This window comes from Macrobrachium rosenbergii, chromosome 1 (genome assembly GCF_040412425.1).
Source record: "Macrobrachium rosenbergii isolate ZJJX-2024 chromosome 1, ASM4041242v1, whole genome shotgun sequence".
In the NCBI taxonomy this organism is placed as follows: domain Eukaryota; kingdom Metazoa; phylum Arthropoda; class Malacostraca; order Decapoda; family Palaemonidae; genus Macrobrachium; species Macrobrachium rosenbergii.
This window is the reverse complement of record NC_089741.1, coordinates 41,723,538-41,743,963: the sequence shown is the minus strand read 5'-3', so window position 1 is coordinate 41,743,963 and position 20,426 is coordinate 41,723,538. Positions and strand designations below refer to the sequence as shown.

The 20,426-nt window shown below is 36.5% G+C and overlaps 1 protein-coding gene across 1 annotated transcript in view; it reads right to left on the bottom strand.

Moving 5' to 3' along the window:
* Positions 1-20,426, bottom strand: part of LOC136825501 (uncharacterized) — a 58,489-nt gene that overhangs the window by 6,796 nt on the left and 31,267 nt on the right. Inside the window, exons 2-19 of the mRNA XM_067082100.1 lie at positions 15,912-16,229; positions 13,096-14,764; positions 12,857-12,948; positions 11,716-11,806; positions 10,975-11,185; positions 10,133-10,346; positions 9,450-9,605; positions 8,875-8,979; positions 7,740-7,870; positions 6,222-6,414; positions 5,949-6,116; positions 5,322-5,431; positions 4,987-5,051; positions 4,734-4,853; positions 4,393-4,529; positions 3,986-4,064; positions 3,147-3,185; positions 1,994-2,172 (exon numbers count right to left, since the gene is read on the bottom strand). Of these exons, the coding sequence (XP_066938201.1) occupies positions 1,994-2,172; positions 3,147-3,185; positions 3,986-4,064; positions 4,393-4,529; positions 4,734-4,853; positions 4,987-5,051; positions 5,322-5,431; positions 5,949-6,116; positions 6,222-6,414; positions 7,740-7,870; positions 8,875-8,979; positions 9,450-9,605; positions 10,133-10,346; positions 10,975-11,185; positions 11,716-11,806; positions 12,857-12,948; positions 13,096-14,764; positions 15,912-16,040 (3,888 nt within the window). The 5' untranslated portion in view covers positions 16,041-16,229. The remainder of the gene's footprint in view (positions 1-1,993; positions 2,173-3,146; positions 3,186-3,985; positions 4,065-4,392; positions 4,530-4,733; positions 4,854-4,986; positions 5,052-5,321; positions 5,432-5,948; positions 6,117-6,221; positions 6,415-7,739; positions 7,871-8,874; positions 8,980-9,449; positions 9,606-10,132; positions 10,347-10,974; positions 11,186-11,715; positions 11,807-12,856; positions 12,949-13,095; positions 14,765-15,911; positions 16,230-20,426) is intronic.

The following is a 20,426-nucleotide window of genomic DNA, read 5'->3' as shown; positions in this document are numbered from 1 at the left end:
GCCCTAGTAGTAGCTGTAATTATAAAACAACCACTGCATTATCCCTTAAAGGTGTCTTTTAATAATAATAATAATATAATAATAATAATGATACTGGCATCAGCTTGTGTCAGTTGAAATCCGAGTCTCATTAGTATACTAAAAGATGAAAGAAGGAAACTGGTAGCAGCTGAAAACCCTTTGCATGTGCTCAAGGATCTCCAGGTATCCAATGGGTAACTGTCTCACTTTCTGTGTAGATTGAATAGCTGTGAGTAAAGCTGGAGGAAGGAGGAGGGAACTTTGACTACTGTATATGTAATGGGCTTATATTAAAAAGTTAATTAGCTGTAATAACCCCATTAGGCATATTATTCCCACAACGGGGTCCTTATTAATTCCAAGGCTCACAGTCCTTTGTCCACAAAAGAAGAGCACTCTCTTGCCACACTAGCACTTCCTAAACCCTCAGGAAACTATCCACTGTCTATGTTTTGAATGTGATTGATCCCTCAATTCAATTGTGTCATTTATGTATGCATTCGTGAATTTTCTTATTATAGAAGATTGGATTTGCTCTCTAACTATTTTAACAGTCAAGTTCTAACCCCTGGCTCTAGTAATCATTCTTATTATTGGGAATGAATTTGCTCCAGTAACAGTCCCTGCTGCAATGCCCTGTCCTGCGTTCATAATGTTGTCTCCAAAGAACTGTTCAGCTGACTCTGATTGCTTTCTTTGAGGGAATTTGAAGGGTTGGCTTGCTTAGCCCAATTCATTATTGTCGGAGGTTGTGCTTCATACAGAAGTAACAATAGATATTATAATTATGACTGTTGTCAGTCTTGACATAGTTCTTCATATGGAAGTCAAGTCATGACTGTCAGACCTCTTGGAGACTGCTCATCAATTGTGATATTTTTCTTCCTCTGGTGGCTCAGGTACTGGAGGCCATGCCTTCAACTATTTCCAAACATGGCCCAGTGACAGTCCCTGCAACAGTGCTTACTCCACTAGTCACAGTTGAACATTGAGAGGTCTACTCTTTTCCTTGCACTCGTCTATCTACTCTGATTCAATGGATTTGGGACTGTTCTTGCTATAGTGACTAAACCTGTTCAGTGAAAGATCCTTTTACAGTACCCACACTTGTAATTGTGATCAAACTTCTGCAGGGCTTCTCAGATTGACTATAATTGATTTTATCCTGATAAATTCAATTACAGTGATCATTCCTGCTACAGTTAGTGTTCCCAATGAAGTGTCCGGTGCCACTCAAGTACTATGCAGTAATTTTGTTCCCTCAGATATAGACATACATATTACCCTGCCCAGGAACCAATACTGAACCAAAAAACCAAAATGCTTAAAAAAGTGGTAACTTAGAATCTCATCAACTAAAGTAGTGTAACTCAAGGAAGAAAGTAGTGCTTGCATAAGTTTCCTTTGTAAATTACCTCTGTAAATATGCCAAAAAGCATCTTCCCAGCTAAGATGACACAAACCTAGGCTATGAATATTATATCTGCACAAACTGAAATCATGAGAAGAAATTAAAGCAAAATGAATCTTGATGAAAATGAAAATTAGTAAATGAAGTCAGTCCTGCAAAATAATCAACCTCAACCTGTGAACAAGTCTGCAGACATTAAAAGTGAGATGGTCATTGGTCACACTTAGTTCCAAAGTTCTGCTGCATACCAGAGCCTCAGGCTAAGATGAAAATCCATGATTATACTTATCTCTTTGGAAACACTTATCCCAAAGTCACTTCAGAATGTAGGTCCTCTAGCTGTAGTAGATAAGATTGTGGTTAGCAGTTTGTCAAATTGACAATTAATAATCATAGCCTTGACAATATCTTGAATCTTTGGTGATGGCAAGATGCTGAATCTTAAAAACTAAACATAAAAGATTAAATGTATCAAATAAGGCCTTAAAATTTCCATGTCCTAATTATGAACATGGATTTTTAAAAGTAAATCAGAGGGATATTGCATGTGTACAATTTTACCTGAGCAGTTTTGATGAAATAGATTTGTTGAATGGTTTTATCCTCCCAGTGAACCAGATGCTTCTCGTGTAAGCTAGTGTCAGTGATCCCAAGAGCATGACTTTCATTTCTTGATGCAGCAAACATGCTTTCTGCACTGCGACGTCTACGTGCAACTATACCCGGGGGGCGTGGCATGGCTAAAATGAAAAGAATTTTTTTTAATACCTTGTATATATGAAAAGGCAGTACTGTAGCTGTAAGGGCAAGGTTGTGGGATGAGATGGAGTGTGTTATGGCTGATATTTGTAGATGATACAGAGACTAGTGGAAAAGTTTGAAGGTGTTTGCAAGAGTGGGAGGTTGTGAGTGAAAAGGAGAAAGGGTAAGGTTTTGAGGGTAAATGGCAACTTTGGAAATGGAGTAGTGAATATTAATATGGCTGTTGGAAGAAAGTAGTAGTTTCACAAAGATATTTTGGAGTAAATATGTTGGTTGACGGAAGGATGAGAGAAGAGGCAAGTTACAAAATAGTTGAAACATTAAAGGAAGAAGAGTGTGTGGAAAGAGATGCTTTGTATGGAAGCTAGTGTTACATATATGACAGTATTATAGAGGTAAATCTTTTTTGTTGGTGTGAAGGATAATGTCAAATGCGAATGAGAAAAAAATTCGGAGGTGTTGAGATGAATTGTTTGCCTAGTGTACTTGGTGTTAAGGAATTGGTGAGGGTGAGAAATATGGAAATGCTGTGCATACAAGTGGTGAAAAGGTTAGCAGAGGTGAATGGTGGAACACTGTTCTTAGATATGGTACTTTGATTATTTGGAGAGAATTGAGGTTGATCAGTTTGGAAAAGAGCGTAAAATTTTGAAGCACTAGGAGTGAAACAAGGAAGTTTTGATCATTGTTAATAGAGGGAGTAATACTGTACAGGTAAATGGCTTAGCATGCATTTGATGAGTATCCTGCATAGATGTATGAAGTGCTCATGTAGTGGAAGTTTTCTGCAGTGGGGGTTTCATTTGTGACTGGAGTTGCAGTAAAATATAGCAGTGATCACTATCTTTTTTTCTCTGGAGCCACTTCTTGTTAAGAGAGACTGATGAATGTGGGAGAGAGTTTTGTAATGTGTACAGGATGTGTGTGATGTATGTAATTTATATATACTTACGAGTGTTCGTTGTTGTTGGTGTCGAGTCGTACGTAAGATCTGAAAAGATGAAACCTGAGTCCTTATTACTGTATTTTTCCTTAATACTAAACAGCTATCCCCTTTTATGTTAATGACTAATTGTAGATAATATTCATTACATTTACTGAAAATACATATACTAATAAAGTACTGTACTTCTTTTCTCCATTATCCATAGAGCAATCCTCTACAAACACTTTCAGGCTTATCAACTGATTTTTGTAGTTCTCTTCACGGTAACATTTATGATTGCCAGCCTTCTTTCACATCGTTCACAATAAGACATGCTTGTCTCAGACTCCCTTTGATTCAGAGAAGCCTCATATCCCATCTGCAGAGATCTTTTTTTTTTATGGGAAATTGTAATTCTTCTCAAAGGATGTCCTTTGTACCATATATCATCAGTTCCTTATACATTGCACCTCTGTCATGTCTGTGATGAACTTTTTCCAGGTTTATGTTTGGTAGCTACAACTTATTAGTTTTAGTCTCAAACTTTTTGCATAACAGTTTTATAACAGACACTTAAATTCACATTCCATTTTTCTCAAAACCTCACTGCTTTCCTGTAACAAACATTTTGTTTTCTTGTTTTCCGTACAGTAATAATCTCAATTCACATTCTACCATACACCATACCATGTCATACTAAGTACACAATATTATGTCCCTAAAGTGTTCAAGTCACCTCTGTCACCCTTATCTTTATACAAATGAACATTTATTCTTCTTGCCAATTCTAACTCTTTTGACTACTTTTGTAATATCTCGCCTGCAATCCCATTAATTTATTTTCTTGTATGGAAATGTTTGCTTACCTTTATTATATGCATTCCATGCCAGATTTGGAGCTGCTATGTCAGCTAGTAATTCATCCAGGTGTAGACTTTGTGGAAGCTTTGATATTCCAGGGGAAAGGGACGGAAAAGTTGCTTATTAATTTTTGTATTTTAGTTTTGAAAAATAATTTCAGTCTTACAATCAAAGGAAAGCATTCCTGGAGGTTTTGAATTTATGTTTCAAATTTAACATGATAATGGTTACGTGTGTTAGGTTTTTTAAGGAAATGATTATTGAGAGAGAGAGGGAGAGAGAGCACCTTTTGTTTGATTAAAAAGATTTATTTGAGCACATGATTGCAGCTGGAGTTGATAGCAGGAAATTGTACAACTGCATTGCAAAGAAATCAAGTTTTAAAATTTCACGTTAAAAGATTTATACTAACTTTGAAATTGTACTTTGATCCTTTAGAGCTCTGTACAGAAGAGATGCCAGAGAGCTGTTGTGATAGGCAGTCACGGTTCTTGGTCAGCGTATGATCTCTTATCATCGGGGAGTTTCCTTCGCTATTGAATTTCATCCCTGCAACGATTGACGAATAATTATGACTTAGCTCTTGAGAAAATGTATATTGTCATTTGAGTGAGATTCTAATTTATGCCATCTTTGAGGAAAACTGCAGTACTTATTGGTACTGCAAATGATACAGTAGGTGATTGTTTATATATCATTACCTTATGATAAGTACAGTATTTGCTCATACCAGATGCAAAGTTTTCAAGATACCTTTGGAGTCAAAGCTGTGCAAGAGCTCATGGGCAATCATGTGTCCTAGCCCTGCATAGTTGATGTATGAAGGTGCATCCTCATAGTAGTATGGTGGTGACATAGCCCCATGTGGAATTACTGATGAAACATCAAAGTTACTGATAATGTTGTTCAGTAAAAGTCACATTTATCTTCATTGTTTTCATAGATGTAATAAGGAATATTGGTAGCCTAAACAGTGTACAGTACTGAATTGAGAACTATTACTTACAGAGCTTATTAAGACCATAAGATGTAACTCCTGTGTGTCTGTAGGGGAACTGCAGGAAACTCCACCTTTCAAGAACAGTGGATGTTATTCTTTATGCTTCTAAAGCAGTGTTATAAGTGAAATCACAGTTGCTTTGCCAACTGTTTTGAAATAATTGCATTTAATCTTACAAATCCATCACTAGGCAAAGAACATTCTTAAGTGACTGGGTTGAAACTTATCTAATTTATCACTTATAGCAGTTCATACATCAGTAGGTTTTCATTTGTTTATTTTCCAAATTTATATATAAACCAAATAAACTTCAGGGGTTCAGGGACATCACCTAGACTTACAGTGTTCTGTAGTCAGTTGGTTCTCTCTGGAAGATACGGTAGAGTCTTTTCCTGTAGTTTTTCATGAGAATTATGTAGTTCTCAGTGAAGTTATTTCCAACCATACTAATCTGTTGGGAAGAGGTTTCAGCTAGTGAAGCCTTTAAAGTTTAAAATTAAGGCCTAACTACAAATTTCTGAATTTGTGCTTGAAATAGCCCCAGTTCTTGAGACCCCACCAAATCGGTGTGAATTGTATTTCACAGTTGAAGAGACCAGCACTTGGAAGGATGACTTTAGAAATTATGCATAACAGGAAAGGATAAGGTATTCATGAATGTCATGAAATATTGATTTCACTAATGCAAAGCATGTATCACTAATGAATGACTGAAATGCCTCAGCACCCTTCCAAAATATCTTGACATCCAGTGAAAACTTAGCTGGTTTCTTGGGGGTAATGTTGTGATAATTTTTCTTACTGTATAAAGTGAATTTTTAGTTTTCCATACATTGACAGGTTTTCAAGATTGTGGTTGAAGTTCATCTAACTTGACTCTGAGCGCAGAATCTTAATACAGTATTAAAATTCTTTCACAGTTAATGGATGACATATTTCAAACTAGATTGCCAGATGTTAAGTCTCACCTCACTATCTTCCTTATCCTCGTGAAGTGCTGTTTTGGCTTCATCCAGGTTGGCAAATTCTCCATTCATCTTGTTCAGCTCTTCTATAAAGTCATTGTCAGACTCTAATCCTGAAGTTTCGACCTGAGACTTCATAAGCTCTGCTGTGAGGTCAATCATGCGTTTCATCTGCAAAAGTATACAGTATATAAGTGAAATGTAGGAAAGGCAGTTATGTGAAATAACCAGATAAATATAGCATGTAAAATATATTTATCAAGAAACCATAAATACCTGACTCTCAAGTGTCTGTCTCTCAGGCATTGTCGTCAGGTAAAGATATGACACATAATCATCCATGAGTTTGGTTACTGTGTCGAAACAGTAATCCAGGCTTCCAGGTGGTGCACCCACTGGACTAATCAGATCATCATAAATGTGTTCCACCCACAATAACATCATGATGTCTTGCATTAATGGTTTCTGCCTGAAATAACGAAAATTAGTTAGTAATATATTAACATTGTTTAATTACTGTATGTTATTTAATCATATTACATAGTATTTTACTAACAGTGCTTGCTGTGTGTGTGTGTGTGTGTGTGTGTGTGTATGAAGAGGGTGGCTTTCAGTAGCAAGTGATTTATAACATGCTTCCTTGCTAAGTTCACAAGACATCATCAGATGACAAAATCAGTACAGTATAATTGCGACATTGCAAACACGAGAGTATTTCCTTTTAGCATAGAGGACTAGTTATGAATTTTGTTGTTCTTGTTCTTGTGTTTTCCTTATTATTGTTACTCTTGTTCCTTTGTTGCTGACATTCATTTTTGTTTGTGCTGTTTTATTTGTGCTATTCTTGTTGATCATGTTTTGGATTTGTTTGAGTCCTTGTTACTTTTGCTGAAACAAAATTTCATTAAAGAATTTTTTTGGGATTGTCTCTAGAATTTGATGATCATGAATTTTTAGGCGTAGTTGAGATCATTTCTCCTTTTGTAAATCCGTATAGATTCCTAGTGGGGTACACATTCTCGTGAAAAGGTCAGTCATTGTCAGTGAGCCTTCTGTGTATGTTTATGAAGTGGCTGGTGCTTTGGAATTTTTAGCATATCGCTATATCCCTGATTCAGTAGTTTAAATGCGAATGCGATCATTGCCTTTTTCCCCGGGGCTACCCTCCAAGAGGCAAAAAAGCTTTAACTTCATCCACACTCCTTTTCTGTCATCTTGTTTTCCAGCCTCTCTAACTGTCACCTCTTAGTACAACTGTAGGGTTTTGTCCCAATTTCATCATTAGGTCCTTTTTCTACTACTCATTTATTTTCTGGATCTCTCTATCAAACCTTCTAATCACTTGTTCTCTCTTTTCACTGTCTTCAGCATTGAGTGGGTGGTGTCCCAGTACTTGGCTTCATATCCTAAATTTCATGATTCACTCATTTGTTATTCTAACCTTATACCAAATAACATATATTTAATGAATTATAAAGTAGTAGGTCCTCGACTTACGGCGGGGATCCGTTCTTGAGCCACGCTGTAAGTTGATTTCTGCTGTAAGTCGGTGTTTTACCATATATACATTTGTAATTTTAAATGCATAGTGTTTCAAAAGGTGAGGGTACATTTGCACTGTTTATGTGATTGTAAAGTACAATGGCAGGGTACATTTTCACTTTGTATGTGATTATAAGGTACAATGTTGTGTTAGAAGATCGTATATCAAAAGAAGACAATGAATATGCACGGAAACAACAATGTCAGTAAGCTCTCCATACCAGTCACATGCTCATACAGTGGTCTACTTACCTTATATAAGTGCCAGAAATGATTTTAAACAACTTTGTGAATACCTCCTTGGAATATACTTGTATTTTGGTATTTTTTGGCTCTTTGATTGGTATATCCAACAGGTTTTCAATAAAATAATCCATCTTGAACTGCAAAAGAAGTGAAGAAATACCAAATTTTTAATATACAGTATGTATGCATGTATATATATATATATATATATATATATATATATATATATATATATATATATATATATATAATATATATATATATATATATATATATATATATATATATATATATATATATATATAAGTATATATATATATATATGTATATATATATATATATATATATAATATATATAAAATATATATATATATATATATATATATATATATATATATATATATATATATATATATATATATATAGTATATATGTATAAATATATATATATATATATATATATATATATATATATATATATATATATATATATATATATATATATATATATATATATATATATATATATATATATATATATATATATAATGTATATATATATATATATATATATATAATGTATATAATGTAATATATATATATATATATATATATATATATAAACATATATATATATGTATATATATATATATATATATATATATATATATATATATATATATATATATATATATTACATTATATATATATATATATATATATATATATATATATATATATATATATATATATGTAAACAGGTTCACAATCCCTTTGTCTGAAGCCCATGGGTCAGGTGTGTTTCAGGATTTTTTATTATTTTAATTTTGGAACTGAAGCTTTCATAAAATACACAAGCACATTGAATTTCCAACAAAACAATTTCGTAAAACTCAACGTAAGTTAGCTTTTAACTTTTCTAGTTGTGCAGTCAAAAACTTTCATTGATAAACAATATCTACTTGCAGAGCTCTTCCTTAGAATTTATTTTTGTAATAGTGCTGAGGTTTTGTTTATTGCAGGTCAGCAGGTGGTTGAACTAATGCAGGTTTGGTAGCAGTAGTCGCTAAGCCTTTTTTTTTTTTTTTTTTTGGTCACAACAGAGTGAGAACAGTATCCCAAACAAAGTGCCAATACTCACTGGGAGGTCTCCAAAGACTGTTCCACTATCAATGTCGGCCAGCGTGAATTCCTCGTAATCTTTGTTGACGAGTGCCCTCCTTATCTCTTGGATGGGTGGGATCGCCTGAAAGAAATTGGCAAAAGCAGTTTGTTATAAAGTGGATGGTGAGGAAAATTGCAATGAAACTAAGACTATACATTTACCTCTGTGAGGTAAATGATGAAGACTAATTTCAGTTATTCTGCTGTAAGCAAGCTGTGCAGCATATGAGAAAGAAAGTGATTGCTTAAAAACTGTATTTATGTTGGACCCCGACTTAAAAATGAGGATGAATCCAAAGAAGCTTTGGAGGTTAGGTAAATTTATGTTCAAATTTTATTATTATTATTATTATTATTATTATTATTATTATTATTATTATTGTAATTATTATTATTGTCTTAAATGACTTATGATTGGCTAATGAAATCTTGGGGCGAGGGGGGCTGGCAAAATGAAAAACTTACCAGGCTACTTCTATTATTATATTATTATTATTATTATTATTATTATTATTATTATTATTATACAGACAACTATTTTACAATACATACATTTGCCAGCTCTTCCAGCATATTCTTAAGGGCAACTATGGCTTGACTCTGTACTTCTTTACTTGTGGTTTTATTTCCTGTGTCGTCTAATAGGCCAAGATGAGCTACGCTCCTTTGTATATGTTGCATTCTCACTTGCAAGCCCCGTCCATGTTTCTGCAGAAATAGGAATGGATGTCAGGACACTACATTCTCTTAGAAATGTGGCATTTGAAAAGTGTGTTGCATTTCTCTGCTTATTTCATTTGAGATGGTAAAATAAAATTTTGCATCATTAACTGATGAGTGACATAAAAACGTGGATGAAAATGTGAGATGCCTTGTGAGGAAGTGGGCTTTTGGTGATGCAGGAACATGAATGGATAGATATAGTAGTTTGTATCAGTAGGCTGATATTCCTGTTAGATTTTCTTGGATAAATGATGTTAATGTGAGGTACTGTATGTACTGTACGTAATGTGTAAAAATAGTAGATAGATAACTTAGGCTTAGTTTTTGCTGTGCATATATTGGCAAAGTTAGATACGTCTGTGTTGATTTGCAATATGTGAGGAGTGGATTGTTGGTTTCAGATGAACTATAGAAGGCAATTAATGAGGTATGACCATCAAAGCAAAGTGTATCAGACAGTGGACCAGATGGGGAGATGCTTCGTGTATGGAAAAATGATTACCAAACCTCACCATGCACTTCACATAATCTTCATATTGTGAGTTAATGTCGAAAGCTAATTTTTTGTATTTTGCCTCCTCTTCTTTTGCCTTATATTTTGCGACACAGATGTCCTTGGCTCTCTCGTTGGTAAAGGCTGACGCAGCGGTTGGCAGAACCATCGTTAATCTGAAAGGCTGAGTTTCATCTCGAGCAATGTCAATATTGATGTCGAAGAATGGTGCGCTGAAAAGAGAAGAAGAAGGAGGAGGAAGTCAGTAATGAGGCTTATTTAGATGTCTACTGATGATTGCAGGTTGGTAATCCTGTACACTGGAGCATATATAACATTCTAGATCTTGCATCAGTTGTTATTGATAATTTAGATGATAGAAAGTAATGGAACTCGCAAAGGAACGTACATGAGGGCAATACAGATAGTAATTTCTACCTAAAATATTACTACTCTTCTTCTTCTTCGTTTTAACGTGCTTTTATACCCATTTTTATATGGGGTAAAGTACTGTATTATTACCCTAAACAGTTCACCCTGTACTGTATATTGATAATTTATTTATATTTATATCTGTTGATCTATTAATTTATTACCTTTTCTTTATTATTTCTCTTCTAATAACTGACCTCCTGTTTCTGTGTTTCCTATTATATTCCTTATCTTCTTTCAAGTGAACACCACCATATTCTTTGGCGGCTTGAATTTTAAGTCAGTGTCCCCTGTAAGCTTTTTCCATATGAATAGGGGTTTATCTTCTGAATAATAATAATAATAATAATAATAATAATAATAATAATAATAATAATAATACTCTAATCCAGAAGGACAAGCCATTCTCCCTTAAATTACAGTACATACAAGTGCCTCTTCATCATTTTGAGCAAAGCTTCTCCAAGATCAAAATCGGAATCTGTCAGTGGGCTGAATTGATACCCAAGTTCCATAAAGACTTCCCGAGCTCTCGTGAGGCGTTCAGCCTCGTCATAGCTACTGTAGTTCAGGCAAGAATCATACGTGACGAAGAGTTCTTTCAGATCTTCATCGTCCTTTGGGCCATAGGTTAGGGCCTCTGTAGGGAGAAGAATAAAATGTCAATTTTTGCTATTTAAAGTTGCATAAATGTGTAAGGTTACTAGAATTTATTTAGGGGTGCATTCATTAGAACCAACAGTTACTAGATGGAAAACTAAGTTGATAATTTTTCATGGCATTTTCCAACATAGGGAAGTGACCACTTCCAATTGTTTCAGTGTCATTTTTCAGTTGAGGTGTTGTAATTTATCATAATGAAAAAAAAGCCCAAACAGTGAGTTGCGGTTAGTGAGAAAAAAAGTTTTAAAATAATTTGCTGAAAGAAAATACTCGCCAAAATTTAAGCAACAAGGATATATAAATATATTTTCTAGTATGCAAAATAGATGGAACTTGCATAATTTCACCTTACAATTTTATTTATCACCCTCTTTGTAGACTGTTTGCACTGTTCTTAAAATGAGTTCCAACTGACCTACTTCAAAAGCAGTGCTTAAGAACTTGTGTATTAAATTATTCAATTCATGTTAACCTGTTACTTTTAACAGCTCCTTTACAAACACTTGCCTTTAATGATTTTGTCTGCAAAAACCTGTGGGTCTTCTGGTTTCAGAAAGTGGTCGTCTAGCACACCTCCACATGAATACTGGTAGAAGTCCTTCATAAGGAAAAAGATGGAAGGGAATTAGGAAAAATAGTTGTAGTAAAAGTCACCGGATAGATATGTAAAATTTATATCACTACCGTGTTGTTTACATAGACCACTGATCCACATATCTAGACTCATAGAGCTTGTCCAAAGGTAAATTTAAACAAGTTGGACAGCTGGACAGGAAGAAAACAAAGGGAACAGAATTTTCAAACTCAGCTATGCACAGTACTGTGTACAGTGCAACACTGGAGGTATACTCTAGGTTTTGTGATATACATGAAACCACGAGTTGTTACGCTAATTCAGATGCCCCATGGCTGTTCCCTATGTACTCGGTCGGTTAGTTACATGCTCAAACAGCTTAGTCCCTGTGACAATCTTGTAGCTCTAGATTACTCCGATTTGACTTGCAGAGTCTGGGAATATGGTTTAGTCATAAAGTATTCTTGAGAGAAGTAATAATAATTCATAGAAGATTAACAGTAGGCTCATGTATAACTTGGACAGAATACTCAAGAAAGCTGTAGAATATGTACAGGCAGACTTGAAATAGGTGTTGAACATTTTGATAGCTTAGGGCTATTTGTGAACACTGGATGTTATGATAAAATGTAAAAAGAAAGTACTGTACTCCCAAGCACTATACCTGTATCGTGAATGGTTGATGTGCAAGAGTGTCGTGAATGCTGTTCTATCATTCTTATTTCTAGGAGCCATGTTACCTGTTCAGTCTTCAGTGAATGTTTGTTGAAAGCAAATTATAAGTTTAAGCCTTTTTGCCTTGATATTGTTCTTATTAAAAATGTCAATTGGAAAATAGTGTTACCCAAAACATAAAGAAAGAAAGAGTATAATGAACAAATATATTTAAGAAAACCACACTGTTGTGGATCATCATGCTCTTTCTTCAGTCGGGAGACAATTTGATTTTAGTGTCTCCACAATGAAGAGGGAGCATGACGCTCCTAAATTGTCTACTGTATGGATTTCGTTCTGCAGTTTGTATTGTTTTTCAAGTTCAAAGCTCAATACTGATCTGTTATAGTCATGACTTACGTCACAGGGATCAACATCTTCTGGGTCCATCATGTCCAGCATCCGTCTTGCCACTTCTCTGCACACCTTCGTGTCACACACTTCTTTAAGTGCTAGAAAAGAGAAAAAAAATAGTTTTTGTACATGATTAGTTCCAGTATTGATAAGGGTTTTATTTTAGTTTGTTGTAGTAGTTTCATTATCAAAAGCTTCAGTCACAATTGTAGTCTTAGGTAAGTCAGACACTGGTGTTGTAGTACCATCTTCATCAGCAAAGAGACTGGATTCTGTACTGTGAGTGGAGGATTCGGCGCCATTTGTGTTTTCTTCCAGTGGTGATTCCTCAGTTGACCAAATTGATGAGAGTGATGAAGTTGACGATGAGAATGTTGAGGTCGAGGTTGGTGGGTGTGGGGATGTTGAGGTCGAGGTTGGTGAGTGTGGGGATGTTGAGGTTGAGGTTGGTGGGTGTGGGGATGTTGAGGTCGAGGTTGGTGGGTGTGGGAATGTTGAGGCCGAGGTTGGTGGGTTTGGGGTTATTGAGGTTGAGGTGAAGGTTGGTGGGTGTGGGGACATTGAGGTCAAGGTTGGTGGGTGTGGGGATGTTGAGGTCAAGGTTGGTGGGTGTGGGGATGTTGAGGTCGAGGTTGGTGGGTGTGGGGATGTTGAGGTCGAGGATGCTGGGGTTGAGGTCGAGGTTGGTGGGTGTGGAGATGTTGAGGTTGAGGTCGAGGTTGGTGGGTGTGGGGATGTTGAAGTTGAGGTTGATGGGTGTGGGGATTTTGAGGTTGAGCTCAAGGTTGATGGGTGTGGGGATGTTGAGGTTGAGGTTGGTGGGTGTGGGGATGTTGAGGTCAAGGTTGGTGGGTGTGAGGATGTTGAGGTCAAGGTTGGTGGGTGTGGGGATGTTGAGGTCAAGGTTGGTGGGTGTGGGGATGTTGAGGTCAAGGTTGGAGGGTGTGGGGATGTTGAGGTTGAGGTCGAGGTTGGTGGGTGTGGGGATGTTGAGGTCAAGGTTGGTGGGTGTGGGGATGTTGAGGTCGAGGTTGGTGGGTGTGGGGATGTTGAGGTTGAGGTCAAGGTTGGTGGGTGTGGGGATGTTGAGGTCGAGGTTGGTGGATGTGGGGATATTGGGGTCGAGATTGGTGGGTGTGGGAGCGTTGAGGCCGAGGTTGGTGGGTGTGGGGATGTTGAGGATGAGGTTGATGGGTGCAGGGATGTTGAGGTTGAGGTTGGTGGGTGTGGGGATGTTGAGGTTAAGGTTGGTAGGTGTGGGGATGTTGAGGGCAAGGTTGGTGGGTGTGGGGATGTTAAGGTCGAGGTTGATAGGTGTGGGGATGTTGAGGTTGAGGTGAAGGTTGGTGGGTGTGGGGATGTTGAGGTCGAGGTTGATAGGTGCGGGGATGTTGAGGTTGAGGTGAAGGTTGGTGGGTGTGGGGATGTTGAGGTTGAGGTTGGTGGGTGTGGGGATGTTGATGTCGAGGTTGGTGGGTGTGGGGATGTTAAGGTTAAGGTTGATGGGTGTGGGGATGTTGAGGTCAAGGTTGGTGGGTGTGGGGATGTTAAGGTCAAGGTTGATGGGTGTGGGGATGTTGAGGTCGAGGTTGGTGGGTGTGGGGATGTTGAGGTCGAGGTTGGTGGGTGTGGGGATGTTGAGGTCGAGGTTGGTGTGTGTGGGGATGTTGAGGTCGAGGTTGGTGGGTGTGGGGATGTTAAGGTTGAGGTCGAGGTTGGTGGGTGTGGGGATGTTGAGGTCGAGGTTGGTGGGTGTGGGGATGTTGAGGTTGAGGTTGGTGGGTGTGGGGATGTTGTAGGGGATTCTGTTGGCTTCCTTCTTGGTGATGTGGTTGTCACTGTTGTTGAGGGAGTGGCTGTTGATGTTGTCTGCTGATCTGTAAAGTCACCCTCATAGGGCAACTGTTTTGGGCCCTGCAAAATTATATTTTATTAATATTTCAGATTATCACAGATTCCTGTACATTACTTTTAAAAGTACTTGTTTTGGATTCTGCAAAATGTTATTCATAGTATCACAGATGTGCAGCACATAAATTTTTTTTCGGAGTGATTATTTCTTTTGGGGCTTGACTGAAAACTGAAGAATTCCCTCCTGAACTGCATTCTGTCATTAAACTTGAGTACATTTATTGAACTCAAAGGTATGTAATTTTTGTGTTCTTTTACTGTATAAGATAACAAAAGAAGCATCAAATAAAAGTATTAATCCACTTTTCCTCAGATTGCTCCACTATATACATATACATGGTATATATGTATATATATATATATATATATATATATATATATATATATATTATATATATATATATTATATATATATATATATATATATATATATATATATATATATATATATATATATATATATATATATATATATATATATATATATATATATATATATATATATATGTTTTGTGTGTGATATGCTAATAAGCTTTTTCAACACGAATTCTGTTTTGCTCTCACCATCAGTAGCCTACATATACTTTTTGGATACAATTAAAGAAAAGTTGTAAAGTAATAGTAAACTCTCACCAATTTCAAGTCACGTGACCAAGAAAACACGGCTGCCGTAGCATAATTTGGATGTGAATTTATGTCAATTTATCAACTTTTATTTTCCAGCATTTGGAGACGATACATGCCAGGTATGGCGGAATTTCTATCTGCCATTCCGTAGGAAACGATTTTTTTTTTTTTTTTAGCTTTTAAACGCAATCAAATATGGCCGTCATGTCACGTGACCTAAGTTGTTAAAATGTAGAAAAAAAAAAAATTTTTTCCGACAGGTACTACACAGTAAAATTACATTAAATTTCACGCAGCGGTTTCTCACGAGAGTTTTTGGTTATAATAATAATGTTTATAATGATAATTTAAACGAAAGCATTATGGCTCTGAAAAAAAAACATGGCGCCAGTCGGTATAATGTCAACACACGAGGGAAGGCATATGACAAGATGTGTCTTGAGTGCAGTCTCACAAGATTGCAATATGTGAAAAATCCCGTAAACTCCTACACAATCTCTCTCTCTCTCTCTCTCTCTCTCACCTTACATTCCGGGCGCGGATCGTGTCTACGACAAGGGTAAGGCACCAGGCACAAGATGATGATCACTATGATGAAGATGATGGCCACCGTTGCCAGGGCGCAGGTGGTCCTTTTGTTCAGCCCCGCCATGGTTGGTTCCCCTCCTGGTTTCCTTCCGTGTTCCCTAAAGACATAGGAAGCCCTTAACTCCCAATCCCTCACTCCTTCCGGGGGTGGCCCACTCCTCCTGCGACCACCCTTTTCTCTGCGTGGTTCCTTCGAGTGGCCGTAGTCCAGCGATGCCTTCGTTGCAGGCAACTGATTCGCGGGAATTTTGTCCTGGAACGAAGAGGAAATTGGTAGTTTTAGTCAATATGTGTCATTTAGTGGTGTCCTTTTTTGCGGTGGGGTCTTGGTAGGGCTGGCGGCTGGGAAAGGAATTTATATAACCTCACACATGAGAGGCCATAGGCTATTAGCCATGAAAATGTAGAACCTTATCCATACAGGCTGATCATTGAACTTGGAAACACATTTAGAGGCTTCGTATGCAGATTGATATGCTTCTGTCAAAGCCCTTACCTCACGGGTGGGGGCGGTGCTGTCAGTGCACCTCTCAAAATGTAGGCATTATTTAAGCTTTCTGCAGCGTCCCTTCCGCCCCTAGCTGCAACCCCTTTCATTTCTTTTACTGTACCTTCGTTCATAATCTCTTCCATCTTACTTTCCACCCTCTCTAACAATTGCTTCGTAGTGCAACTTTTAAAACCTTTTTACTGTCAGTTTCTGTTTCAGCGCCGAATGACCTCAGAGATCCCAGCACTTGGCCTAAATACTGTATGCTATTCTGTTAAAGCCCTTTATTGTTGCATATGATAATGATATAATAATAATAATGGTGGTAATTGTAGCCGTAATATTGGTAACAGTAATGACAATGAAAGATATGGTACTAGTAGATTTCAGTGGATGCGATTGCTCGCCAGAGGAAAGTTACAGAATGGAAGGAAAAACAAGAAAAATAAAGTAAAATGATAATTACTTCAAAGATTATGCAGAATCCGGTTTGACTGATAGAGGCGGGCTGAACGGCCGAACAGTGGAGGAATCCTCGAGTTATCTAACTGGTTGGATTAGGATGTCATATGACAATTACACACACACAATATATATATATATATATATATATATATATATATATATATATATATATATATATATATATATATATATATATATATACATATATATACTAGGTAGATCTTACAGTACTTGAAACACTCTTTATTACGACTAGTTTCGAGGTTCTAACACACCCTGTCACCAGGCATCTAAAAAATAACGAATAAATAGAGTGAAAAAAAAACTCGCTAAAATAAAATAAAATTAAACACATCAAACTACCAAGAATTAAAATTGAATAGTACCGTTTAACCTATAAAAGCAAGAACCAAGAGAGGCATAAAAGGCAAATACAAAGATAGTTACAGAAGACAGACACAGAATTAAAAACAAAGCAACTCGACGGACCGTTCATTATTGCATTGATGGTTTTTCCCTGATGGTACATAATGTTTCAATTGTGGTTAGCTCGCATTCGGGTCGTTTCGGCCGTAAGCACGTTTACGTGCAAAATGGGCGCCGTGTTTAGTAATTAAATTCTCTGGGAATGTAATAAAACATGAAATAATAATGGTAAATACCATGAACATAACGGTAAATACCATAAACGTAACGTCTTACATTGTTTTGGATGTTACGGCCTAACGTGACTTACGGCCGAAACGACCAGAACCGGTTAGCTCCACATCACTAGACCGACTGGCTAATATAGAAAAAGAATCTAGACTCAGAGGATGGGAATGCTCACGAATGGCACTAAATGCCTGTTTGTTCTAATTGATCGGCCTAGGTGTTCAAAGGCACGGACCCGAAACTGGCGCTTTGATTTGCCAATATAAATTGCATTACAGCAACTGCATGTATACTTATAGACTACAGATGACTGTAGGTCTTTGGACACCGTGTTTTTTAACTTAAAAAACTCTTGTACTACATTTTTAGGCCTGATATGACCCTTGAGACTGACTTGAGGGTAAAATTCCAATAGTAAATTTAGATAAACTGTTTCTCAAGGAAAAAACTGCTTACCCATGAGGCAAGGAAAATAAATAGTAGCTTTATTTACTGTCACACTTTGGGGGATGTAATTTGCCAGTTTTGAATTGTTTACTAAATGTATGTGTCAATAAATTTAACACAGAAACCATTACAAAAAGAATATCCTTGATACAAGAAAACTCAAAATGTAAGCTAAAATAATCGGAACAAATCTGAAATGCCATATAGTCACTAAGTTTTCACCAAGTTCCTCTTAAAATTAATGGGTATAAAAGATGAAAATTTGGTCGAGAGTCCTCTGAAAGCAGGCTTTCTATACACCTCTGTTTGAAACTCACCATCTTTACGGCTTACGAGAACATCGAGAAAAGCCAGCTTTCCATCAGCCTCTGTTTCTGACGTAAATGTAATATTTTCATGCTTCGAGTTGAAACACTCTAGAAACAAAGGAATGTAAGTGGGAGATTTGAGAATTAATGGTTGAAACCGTTGATATTTGCATTAATAATTTATATAGCGATTCTGATAAAATTCTAAATTTTACGAAACTTCAGCTTCATAAACTTTTATCTCCACCAGCAGCAGCCGACTGTTTCTTCATCTTCAATGAAAAGCTTTATAAGCAGAAGGTCCCAAGGGGTTGCCGTGGGAAATCCGCAGGGCCCAATGTTAGCCAATGCGTTTCATGCTTACCATGAGGTTAGATGGTTAAAAGAATGTCCTGTGTCTTTCACTATATAAACGCCATGTAGATGACATTTTTTTTTTTTTTTTTTTTTTTGATTTTCAGATCTCCCACTCACATTCCTTTGTTTCTAGAGTATTTAAACTCTAGGCATGAAAATGTTACATTTACGTCAGAAGCAGAGACTGATGGAAAGCTTGCCTTTCTCGATGTTCTCGTAAGCCGTAAAGATCGTGAGTTTCAAACAGAGGTGTATAGAAAGCCAACTTTCACAGGACTCGACCAAATTTTCACCTTTTATACCCATTGATTTTAAGAGGAACTTCGTGAAAACTTTAGTGACCAGGGCATTTCAGATTTGTTCCGATTATTTTAGCTTACATTTTGAGTTTTCTTGTATCAAGGATATTCTTTTTCGTAATGGTTTCGGCGCTGAATTTATTGACACATACATTGGTAAACAAATCCAAAACCTAACATGTCCACGTCCCCCAAAAGTGACAGTAAATAAAGCTATTTATTTTTCCTTGCCCTACATGGGTAAAAGCAATTTTTCCTTGAGAAACAGTTTATCTAAATTACTATTGGAATTTTACCCTCAAGCCAGTCTCAAGAGTCATATTCAGGCCTAAAAATGCAGTACAAGATTTTTTTAAGTTCAAAAACACGGTGTCCAATATAAGTTGCTGTAATGCAACTTATATTGGCAAATCAAAGCGCCAGTATCGTGTCCGTGCCTTTGAACACCTAGGCCGATCATTTAGAACAAACAGGCCACTTAACAAACAAGCATTTAATGCCATTCGTGAGCATTCCCATCCTCAGAGTCTAGATTCTTTTTCTATATAGCCAGCCGATGTAGTGATGTAGAGCTAACCACAGCTGAAACATTATATACCATCAGCGAAAAACCTTCACTCTGTATTATAAACCATCAGCGAAAAACCTTCACTCTGTATTATATACCATCAGCGAAAAACCTTCACTCTGTATTATATACCATCAGCGAAAAACCTTCACTCTGTAATAATGAATGGTCAGTTGAGTTGCTTTGTTTTTAATTCTGTGCCTATCTTGTCTAACTGTCTTAGTATTTGCCTTATATTTCTCTCTTGATTCTTGTTTTTATAGGTTAAACGGTACAGTTCAATTTTGATTCTTGGTAGTTAGTTTTGATGTGTTTAATTTTATTTTATTTTAATGAGTGTTTTTTACAGTATTTATTTGTTATTTTTTAGATGCCTGATTATGTGGTATGTTAAAACCTCGAAACTATAGCTGGTTCATTTAAGGTAGATTCTTGGGCCTAGAGACGTTTGTTTGGCGGCCTCTGATTGGCTGGTACCGGGAGGTAGCTCAGAAAACTAGCAATATGTTTATATTTCTTCATTAATCTCACGTTTTGCACAAGATAAGAAGGTCTTGGTCATACCGTTGGGTTCGATATTAATTGTACAACTAAATCATGATTTTCTGAAATCAGTAAGATAAAACACAAAGGAATTACGACCAGTAAAAGTGAAGCGAGAAGCATTTAATTCTTTATACCTGTTTTTACTTATCATCGGATTTTGCATCATTCATGCGATCAAGGTAAAATAAAACTTGTGTTTTCATACAATAAATTCACCCTGAATACGCTGGTGGTTTCAGATTTTAGATGCGTGTGATGTGTGAAGAGAAAATGAAGAATATGTCTTATTATGTTGCATCCGTTCTTGACCCAGTGC